At 43.6% G+C, this 11,395-nt stretch overlaps 1 protein-coding gene across 1 annotated transcript; it reads left to right on the forward strand.

The window, feature by feature from the left end:
• Window positions 1-4,587: 4,587 nt before the first annotated feature.
• Window positions 4,588-10,971, forward strand: fscn2b (fascin actin-bundling protein 2b, retinal). Its single transcript, XM_028431635.1, has 6 exons — window positions 4,588-4,680; window positions 4,801-5,527; window positions 9,974-10,130; window positions 10,315-10,436; window positions 10,508-10,675; window positions 10,766-10,971. The coding sequence occupies exons 1-6, from the start codon at window positions 4,588-4,590 to the stop codon at window positions 10,969-10,971; spliced, it is 1,473 nt and encodes a 490-aa protein (XP_028287436.1).
• The last annotated feature ends 424 nt before the right edge of the window (window positions 10,972-11,395 follow it).

Genomic DNA, 11,395 nt, shown 5'->3' on the forward strand with positions numbered 1-11,395 from the left:
TGGCTGTGGAGTCTCAGCCAATGACAGCTCAAGTGAGGCTCCGTGCCCCCACGTGGGTGTTGAGATCCAAACGACACAGACCGGGCTTTAGACCAATCAGAGACCGGCAAGGTGTTAATCTCGATGCGGATTGGCTCGTTGTTTTTCACCGAGTCCCCTCACTCATCACGTTTAGCCCATCGTTATTAACTCTTTCCTACCACACAGGAAGGAGCTGCTCTGCCCATAAAACACAAACCCGCACTGTAATAGCCAAATGTGAATTAATGAATGATTCAGAGGCGGTTTGTTTTTAGAAACGCGATACATCAGTTAATCCGGACTGTTTCAAAGCCTCGTTTCAGACACATTTAAAGAAAAGCGAGGGTAATATACTGTAGTACAGTGGAGCACATGGGGCGACCAGAGCAGCGCTGCAATCTTTTTGAAGCGCGTGTGCTGCCCTGATCGTAATCAAATCAGCATGCAAGAAAACCAATGAGATTAAAAGCACATGAGAAGTGCATGCTTAGCAGTGAGGTATAACCCACATTCACACATCCCGGCTCTAAAACTGTGGGTCAAACCTGCTGCTGTACAGCCTTACATTAGACGGAGCACACTCAGGTAGACTGGAAACAATTGAAACGATGGAAATATCCCCCCCCCCCCCCAACACCACCACCACCCCAATCCCGCCCCTCTCATTTTAATTGCACTGATGTTTTACAGTTGATAACGCTTCACGTGTTGTTGACGCCTTTCAGTTTCTACAAAGTCCCCCCCTAAAAGACATTAAAAGCAGCCATTTTAAATAGCACTACAGTCCTTCCCTCCTACGCTATGCAGTCACACAGGCACCAACACTGACACACAAACCAAGCATCAATCTTCTCTTTCGTTTTTTTTTTGTAACCTCCAAAAAACATATAGGCAGCGTTCCCATAAAACACCCACAGTAGAAGGCTTACACCGCCTCTTAGTGGTGGCTTAGGGAATTCATGATTTTTTTTATTCATTTGCACTAAAAATTGATTTTATTTTTTTAAACATTTACACTCACTCTATTGCTCTGATTTCTAAGGATAACTCACACCTATTCTCACCCTTATTACAGTGAAAAACTTTCCATTTAAGTAATAAAAAACATGTTTCAAAGAATCAGGTTCGAGCCTTGATCAACCTCTATCTATATGTTTATTTTACAGTGATTTTTGCCTCTAAAAAGTCTAAAAGCACTCACAAGAAATGTTTGAAACATGTTAACCAGGTTACACTAGCAAACATTCCCATGTTCAGTACAAAACAGAGCCCTGATATGACTTCATTTTCACTGTAACCCTTCTGGGAAAGCAGCAATGAAAGGCTCAAAAGTATTTAAAAAGCCTTGCGTTGGTGTGTTTCTGCAAGAAGCAACACCAGTGGTCTCAAAGATTGATCCAGTTGATCTCCTTCATTCAGTTCACAACTGGTGGAACTGAACTGATCACAAGAGAGAGAAAAGAGAAGGATGTCTTGAGGAGGAAGATGAGGAAGAGTGTGGACGGTGTGGGCATGTATGTGTCTGAGGAGGGAAGGGGGTGTCTGGAAGAGTATAGTGGGACACAGCACCCCGCAGTCCCAAGTAATGGCAGAATAGAACTTAATAGGGTAGAAAAAGGCTGGAGGCTGTTAACTCAGAAATGGTCATTTTGAATTCCCCCATTCTGTGTCTCCATCACTCCTTTCCCATCTCCTCCATTTTTCCATGTACATCTTTAACTCATCAATGTGTGTCTGTCTAATTTTTCACCCTCCTGTCTTTCCTCTCTTCCCTCTTCTTTGCTCCTCCTCCTTTTCCTCTTTTCTTTCCTTACCTCCTCACATCTATCCTTCCTTCTCTGCCTCATCTCTTTCCCTTCTCACCTCCCTCCCCCTCTCCTTGGAGGAGGTGTAATGATAGCTATTTGAGTGTCATCAGAGGATCGCTGTAATGGCTTCTAAAGCACCATCCCGCGGTTGCCACGGTGAACCTGGCACAGCCGCTGTCCCAGAATAAGGGGTGAGAAAAAAAAAAACATCTGGTTGGCTATCGACAGGCGTCACCGTGCCGACAGCAGCAGGAGCAGCGGCACATCAGCAGACGATGACGCAGCCCCCAGGGGCCACAGAGAGTGAGCTAATGATGCGTGGGATAGGATCCATATGAGGAGGAAGTACAGTAATAGTGATAATAGTGATAGTAATGAAAATAATGGCACTGATAACAATAACAGTATATGACTTTTTTTATTTGTGCGTCTGTCTCTCCCCCTTTTTCTTTTTTTCTTACTATGTCTGCAGTGTGTTCACACATTTGTTTGTGTATTTATGGTTAAACTGGAATGAATGAATTATGGATGAATTACATGCATAGACACACATGCATTGTTCAGATAAAAAGAAGAGCAGAGTTTATAAGAAGACAGTTCATCCACATCATCATCAGTTGTGTACTCGAAGACACTGGATGAGTTTTTGATTGCTTTTGTCCACACGGAGTTCATAAAGTAGTTGTGAAACTACAAACTTATTTGCTCTGCTATTGCTTTTAAATTTCCCCTTAATGTCTTGGTCAATTGAATTGCTCATGATGTTATGTGAGGTTCACATCAGCCTGTTTGGACCTCCTGTGTGCAGAACAGGGATGCCCTCTATAGGTTAAGCAGCAGAGCTTGAACGCTTGCGTGAAGATAAACTGTAATTTAATGTTTCTTATATTTAGAGCACTTGCACTAAAAGACACGTATATATATGTATTTAACACAGGTTAGTTGTTCTGAAATATTATCTTTTTCCTTTTTGTGTCTATGCTTGTGTGAATGTGTGTGTGACGTGCATTGTTCATTACAGCAGTTCAAGTCTGGGTCAGGAGGAGTAAATCTTTGGGTGGGTGGCTTTTCCTATGAGTCCTGAGACCCTCCTCTGACCTTTTGTGTGTGGAGATGACATGTATGTTGCTGTGGGTCAGCGAGTCTATGTGTATGTTTATAGTCATTGACAAGCAGAAGGGGGAGGGAGTGTGTATGTAGCCTATGTGTGTGTGTGTGTGTTAAAGGAGTGGGGAGGGGTAGTATTAGTAGATTAGCCAGGTTGGGATGATTGGGTTGAGGATTAGATGGATTCAGGAACAGACACGTCTGTTTACTTTGCAAAGAAGACTTATAGTAGGCTGATTGGCAAGCTTAATTACACACATCCAGGTGCACATTCAAAACCCCATATGTTGATTAGCTTGTTATTGTTGCCCGCCATCTCCTTTCCTGAATTCAGATGTAAAGTCGGACTCCCACTGCCTCTCAGACACAGTTCCCATTAGGACTGACCCAAAGCGCTTGCAATCAGAGAAGGTGTGTAACCAAACCCCCAGCACAGGCAGGTAAGGGGAGCCGTACTCAGGCAACTACCCCAAAGGCACAGGGAGTGCTCTGGTTACCCGGCGTTGTGTGTGTATATTTGAGCATTGTTTCTACTTACTTCTCTTTATGTGTCACAGAACGAGGTGAAGTGCAGAGCTCAGAAGAAGGCACAGAGGCAGAGAAAGGCAGGATTACACACATGGCAGGTTAGAGAAAGGCAGTGAGAGAGAAGGAGAGGATGGAAGGAAAGAGCGACAGAGAGAAGCTTAAGATTACAGAGGCTAGCACCTTTTGTTGCTGAGTTCAGTTGTGATGGACGGCTTATGTTTAGGGAAAGAGTGAAGGAGTCCGTCAGTGCGCTGCCGTAAAATTTGTTGGACTGCTGAGGATGTTCTTCTTCACTGATCAAACTTGCATCTGACAAACGAGGAACCTGGACATCAAGAGAGGTGAAGAAGAAGGTCAGAGTGTTTGATGGGATTGATCCAAAGATAGTTGGCAAAGGAGCCAAAGGAGGGGCAACACACACAAAACCCAAGAGAGGTCTAGTCAGGGGGGACCGAGTGATTGAGCCTTCAGGGTGAATAACAAGTCATGCAAGAACAGAAGTGAAGCTGGACAAGAGAGCGCTGCTCAACAGGAGAGACGGGAAGCTGCAAGAGCAAAGATAAGCAGTCCTGAGCAAAATTAGTCTACAGAGAAAGAGGGTTTGACACCGGACTGAAGAGAGATCAAGGTTGACTCCAGCCTTTGCTGCTTCTAACCTGATTAGGGAGAATAGTAGCAGGAGTGGAGGTGAGCAGGGAGACCTGATCAACAGAGCCAGCTAGAGCAGAAGAAAAAGAGCAAGAATTACACGAGGACGCTGGCTGATAGAAGCCTCTTAAATCTGGGAGTTGGAATTAGAGCCGCAGGAACTGCAGAAAGGAAGCCACAAAACCACAGTAAGTAAATTGGGAGGCTGCGGCTGGAAAAATGTATAATGAAGCTGTGGGCGGGGGAAGGAATTTGTGGTCTTGAGAGTGCTTTATATACTGTACCTTAATTAATTGATTTCCTGCCTTTGCATTTCATCATTCCCCATGACATTACTTCTTTCCTTATTTCTCACCCACTATCGCCCCTTATTAAGGCAAACTCCTCCATGTCACCCCCATTTACATCTCTGTCCTTCTCTTCCCCATCACCCACCTGTCTCTACTCTTCTCCTGTGTCTCACCTACAGGTGAAGATGCCCGCCAATGGGAACCGTGCCCTGAAGTTGCAGTTTGGTCTAATCAATCATGAGGGTCGATACCTCACTGCTGAGAACTTTGGCTTTAAGGTACAAAAATAACCGCTAATATTGGCAGCTGATTGGTAAAGTTATGTGAGGCAAAAGATATGATATGATGAGATATGAAACCGGGCTTGTTGCATGTGAGATATCTTTCTTTTGTCTTAGGTGAATGCATCAGCTCCCAGCCTAAAGAAGAAACAGATATGGACTCTAGAACAGGACTCCCAAGACACCCAGGTGGTCTATTTACGCAGTCACCTGGGACGTTACTTGGCCTCTGACAAGGATGGCAAAGTCACCTGTGAGGCAGACGGGCACAATTCAGACTGCCGCTTCCTCATTGTGGCACAGTCCGATGGCCGCTGGGCCCTGCAGTCTGAGCAGTACCTCCGTTTCTTTGGTGGCTCTCGGGACTACCTGTCCTGCTTCGCCCAGATCATCACAGATGCCGAGCTGTGGGCAATGCACCTGGCTCTGCATCCACAGGCCAACCTGTTGTCTGTGGCCAGAAAGCGGTACGCCCACCTCTCCGTAGAGGACGGGGAAATCGCTGCGGATCTGAACATCCCTTGGGGTGTAGCAGCACTCCTGACCCTTGTCTATGTGAATGGAAAGTATGGCCTAAAAACCTCTGACAGTCGCTTCCTCAGCAATGATGGCAAGCTCGTGACAGAGAGTGGGAGGGCTACGGCATACACGTTAGAGCTGAAGTGTGGGAAGCTGGCCTTCAAAGATTGTGAGGGGAAGTACTTATCTCCCATGGGGCCTACGGGAACCCTGAGGTCTGGACGGTGCTCCAAACCAGGCAAAGATGAACTATTTGACTTAGAGGAGAGCCACCCACAGGTCCTTCTGATAGCAGCCAATGGGCGATATGTCTCCATAAGACAAGGTAAGAAAACAGACCTATGAGTGATTGATATTGTGCTGAAACTGTGGATGCTTACACAACCTGTTCCTCTGTCAGCTTCTCTAACATCCTACACAGAATGTCAGATTAAATGGACGGAGGCTGACCTTAGGTGCAGTGGAGGGTGGTCACATAATCTTTTGCTGACACACACTGACCTACACACATACATAATGAAGCAGAAATTGACAGCCGATAAGGAATGCATGGTAATTATGGGTAATGTAGTCTGGACATCAGCATGCATGACATCACAGAGGATGGTTGCATCTTTCTAGGAAAACAAGATAGATGAGACTGATAAGGGAGACCAACAGTCTGCTCTGGGAGACTTGAGACAAATTTGTTTTAAATGATGTAGGTCAGTCTGGTTTTGGTACTTAGACTGTTGTGAGTGAGTTTATTTGGATAATATATTAGTTTAAAAAAGCATATTTCTGATTTCTTCAAAGTGAATGTGTAAAATTCTATAAATCATAAAATGAAAGCATGTATAAATGAAAGGTAAGTGCATAAAGGTGCATTTTCCAATTCCTGCACCAAATAACATTTCACAAATTGGGATCTTTTTGATAATCCCCCTTCACCCACCCCAGATGTACCTCTTGGCTTTGTTGGTTAATGGTGCTAACACTACACTTTTGCCCCCTGGGCTTACTGAAACAGCTGCTTGTAACCAATATGCTGTACAGTAATGCTCTGCTGATACTGTATTATGTATTTACTCTTCACTCTTGTGATAGGGTTGTTGTAGGGGGTTATTTGATCAGCATGCAGGAATAACATCACACTACTGTACCGATTGATTACACCTGCTCTCCATTCATTTCAAAGTCACATTTTCTGTCTCAAACACAGTTGAATTTCTTTGTAAAATCTAGAAAAAATGCAATAGTATCTGTCCAATTACATCTAACCAGAGGTGTACTGGGAAGCCTGTATACAGTTTCAATTGTTGATGGTTAAAATGGTTTGCTGGTCTGATTTGAAACTGGATTTGGGGTAGATTAGCATACACCAACCGTGCTTGTCAGCATACTTGGCCATGAGAGGCATCCACAGGCTGCAGATTGTTGTCTGAAGGGTCAAGTTACCTCAACCCTGGGTGCTGTAACTGAATCTCTCCCTGCTCATTGTTCCTGGTTAGCAGTGAAAACTGACTAGCTGAAGAGAAAGGAGAAATGAGGATGAGCCTGAAACACATACAGTATAGTCCTGTATATGGAGCTTATATTCTTGCATGTGCATTTACCCTCACACACACACACACACAGCACAGCAGCAGTTTCTTTTATTGTTTTCTCTTTCTGCACTTGTTCTGCACAAACAAAAGCTTTATCTTTTACTGAGACACTCGCCCACTTACAACCATACCGTCCTGCTGCGGCAAGTGGTGAGGTGAGGTGTGGTGAATTATTGATGAAGTTGGGGCCCATTCCTGGAAGGCAAGGGGGGAGTCTGCTTTCAGAAACCCAAGCTGCCTCTTACCTGCGGCCAAAACTTCTGTCCCACCAAGTCCTGCTCCAACCCACTAATCTAAACTGCTAACCTCGGCCTCAGTCAGTGCTACTGAAGATCAAAGAAACAGTCAGAGACTGTTACATATGCTTAAGACTAGGTATGTTGTCATCATATAGCTTTTCAGGATAGGAGAACTGAAACGATATACGCTATACGCTATAACAGTCACCAAGGGCTGACTGTCCCTGGTTGCCAAACTTTCAAGGAACTTCTTGATTTATGTTGCACTACAACACTATCACTGGAGAGACGATCACTGTTTTTTTCCCTCAACTCTCTTTCTTTTCTTTTGTTCCTAATGGCAGACAGCTGCATCATTGAAATCATCCCAAACCTGCGATCTGGCAATCTGCTACACAATCTCAGTTATTTGCAGAATAAGGGTGGCTAGTAAGTACGGTACATTGTATGCAGTGAATGAAAGGTCCATACAAAATCCAAAACAAACCTTAGGTGGTTGGCTAGCTGTTTACTAAGCACCTCAGCTTTATGTTCAGCTTAAAACCTCACAAACTCACTTAAAACTTAAGTTAACTTAAAAATATAAAATCCTTTACTGAGACAACCATAGAAATGCAGCACATGTTACCTCTGGGTTCAACTTGATGATGGAAAGCATAGAAGGGAGGATACAACTCCAGGATGACTCCCAAAGGACTTTAGGACAATAGGAGTGCGTGTGGAGACAGGTGGGCTCTTCATCCTCCCTAATGTCAACTGTGGCTTTGCTCATAAATTAGATTCTCTGTTTAGGCTCCATTTAGCGCAAAGGAGTCATGTCTTTTTTAAAATGTAGCAGTAAAACATGGTCAGCTTTTGTGAAGCAGAGTATGAATTTTGAATAAAAGTGTAAGCAGTCAAGTGCAGTATTTCTGTCAGCCCAGGGTTGTTATATGTCTTTCATTGTTCATGTGTCTATGTCTTAGCATGACAGGTAGATCTGTAATCACATCTCACATCACCTTGCTGTGTTCCTCAGGTCTGAGTAGTCCTCAACCTGGATGTTAAACTTAAACCACAAAAGGCCTGGAAACAGAGATGGAGAAGTGAAGATGAAGAAAATGCAGTTGTGAAGGATGAAGGATTGGGTAAAAGAAGAAAATAAAGGACACAGGGAATAGTGGCATCAACTTACCATTAATAATTGATGTCAGAGCCATCTATCGTTGATGGATTAGTTAGGCCTGCTCCACTTGCAGACTAGGTAGGACACCAGGAAGTAGAGCTGTATCTGGGGTAGGATCCAAAAGATGGTACATGTGTGTCACCCAGATACGGTCAATGTACTGATACTGTGCTCATAGTTTATCAGTGATCATGGAGGCGATGACAACATCTTATTTCTTATGCTTGACCAAAGGGTGTGTCAAAGATGGTCATCAACACAGCTATTGATATCCTCAGATTGCTGGCTTGGATTTCAGCGTATCCAATCTCTTTCCCCCCTGCTCTCTGTTTCTCTCTCTTCCTCCATCCTTCTCTCCTTCCTCTACCTCCTCGTCTCTCATCTATCAGATAGCGACTGTGAGGTCCCAGCTGAGCCCTGTCTGAGGATCATTTCTGGGTTGAATTAGTGTGAAATGGACACATGGAATAGGTAGACAAAGCATGACATTGAGCAGTGAGGAGAGAGAATAGGAGTGATAGGCCCCCAGGCATAGCTGCAGAGCAGAGGGGCTTAAATTTATGCTTCAAATGCACTTAAGATCAATGATAATTTAACCAGTTGTAAGAACTCATGATAGCTAGTTTATCAGGTGTGAATAAGATATGATTAAAGCATCCCAGTAGCTCAGAAACCATGACATCTTTGTCACGTGCCATCCCCTTTTCTCTCCCCTCCAATTTATTTCTACAGTCAGACCTCAAATTGAAGCAAAATGGCCCAAAAGAATCTTAAAACACATGTGATTTTACACCATCACAAACCATGGACTGCAGACTGGAACAACTGGTATAAAAATTTATATTGATTTTTTTCTTCAATCAAAAAATAATATCTTACCAGGCCCTTCAGACTGGTACGTGCGTGTGCATCCGTGCTGGATTATGCAAATGTAATTTATATGCACGCCTGCCTTAAACCACTCGATGGAGTATATCATAATGAGCTAAAAACATGGCATCTGTCTGTCAGCGTGTCAACCGTTTTAGTGAAATATATATCTACTATTGAAAAACTACAAGTTACTAAGAAAATAAGGCCATCTGTGAATCACTGAATACAATGTTAAATGAATGCTCATATTTTTTGCATGTTAAAGCTGTTTTATCATCCATGCTTCCTTTACTCCAAGCTCTGAGAGGGTTTGGTAATTATCTGAACATCCTGCTAAGTGTGCACCATAAAATCCTCTGGTCTTTTCCTGTTTTTCCCTTTATACTTTTATTGAGGGGATTGAGGGATTGGACGGGTAGCACTCGAAAGCTGATTATATCAGAACCCTGCTGTGAAGAGGGCAGATACACAGGGCCGAAGGTTGGGGTGATTTTTTTTGTGGGGGGCAGTGGTATAACGTACCAGAAGATGGGGGATGGGAAGAAGGTGGAAACGGGGTGACCAGAGAGAACAGGCATGCAGCTTTGCAAATGCATTGAGGATATTTTGAGATGCATCTATGGTTGATCCTTCTGCAATCTGTCTTTGGTTGGAAAGACAGATGCTGAATTTAGGACAATGCTTAAAGTTAGATTGCCTGAATCATTACTGTGTTATTGTAGTGTTTCTCTTTCAGCAATGATGACATAGCTTGGCATGTCAGAAAGGGGTGCAGTTTTAACAGTATCAGATTAGCTAATTATATCTGTAAAATACATTTGTTCACCACAATCTGGCCTGTTTGTTGTGAACATATACTGGCTGTGCTAGTATTAATCTCATCATGTATTTATTATTGTCCCTTGCAGGAGTGAGCCTTGCAGCCAATCAGGAAGACGAGACAGACATGGAGACATTTCAGATGGAGATTGACAAGGAAACCAAGAAATGCACTTTTCGCAGCAGCCAAGGGAACTACTGGGCCCTGGTGGCTCATGGAGGCATCCAGAGTACTGCCACGGAAGTGTAAGTGATTACAATTCAAGAAAGCACATGTCAGTTCCTCATTGTATATAAAATGCTTTATTATAATAGTGTTTGCAAAGTAAATTCTTTGGCTCATTGTTAAAAAATATGTATCATATATTGAAAAGATGTGACATGTTCTTGAGGCACTGAGTGGAAAGTCTAAAGCTTTTTTTCATCACAGGTCAGCAAACACCATGTTTTCTGTGGAGTGGCTTGGCCACAAGGTGGCACTCAAAGCTAGCAATGGGAAATACATCTGCACCAAGAAGAATGGACAGTTACTTGCTGTCAGTGATGCCATAGGTAAAGCACCATTTTAGGTTTTAGTCTCCTTGATTTTGTTTTTCCTCATTTTTGCCCTTGACTTTTCCAAGGTGAGGATGAGCAGCTCACTCTGAAACTTATCAACCGACCCATGCTGATTCTGAGAGGAGAGAATGGATTCATATGCCATCACAAGAACTCCAACACGCTGGACGCCAGCAGATCGGTCTATGACATTTTTAGTGTGCAATTCAGCAACGGGGCCTACCATATTAAAGGTCAGGACACACACTCTCACACACATTTCTCATTGGGGTCCATTGGTTTTCTGTTTCCACCTCTCATTTTCTTGACCTTGCACTGTACAGGTATTGATGGGCGGTTCTGGTACGTGAACAATGCTGGCCTGGTGTGCTCGGATGGTGAAGCCCCTGAGGACTTCTCTCTGGAGCTCCTGGAGCGTGGTCGTCTTGCCATCCGTGGCAAGAATGGCAAATACTTGCGTGGAGACCAAGGAGGCACGCTGAAGGGAGATGGACTCACACTGACCAGCTCAGCCCTGTGGGAGTATTAATACAAAGCAATATTATTCCAATATTGAGACATTTCATTCCATTGTTTTCCTTCTCCCTGTTGCAAAGAGGACTCTCATAGCAGGTGTTAATAAAGGAGGAACTGTGTGTATTCAGCCAAGAGGAGGTGAAATCAGCTAAATTAGTGTGAATGAACATTCAGTTTTTGTGTTATTCCTTTAGATTTTTATTCCAATAAGCCTTTGGCGCAAGTGATAATTGATGTCTGACAGTAAACAAATAAAGACACATAGAGTCCCTTGTGTTATGGTTCACACATGTAACCCTCAGCATGTCCTTTGTCTTCTCAGTTCACTCACTTAAACCCCTCTGTACAAATGTTGCATTAGTGACAGGCTTCAAGGCACCAACAGGCATGGTACTTGCCACATGTGAGTCAGGGACTTCACAAGCAGCACACTTTTT

This window comes from Parambassis ranga, chromosome 19 (genome assembly GCF_900634625.1).
Source record: "Parambassis ranga chromosome 19, fParRan2.1, whole genome shotgun sequence".
Taxonomy (NCBI): domain Eukaryota; kingdom Metazoa; phylum Chordata; class Actinopteri; family Ambassidae; genus Parambassis; species Parambassis ranga.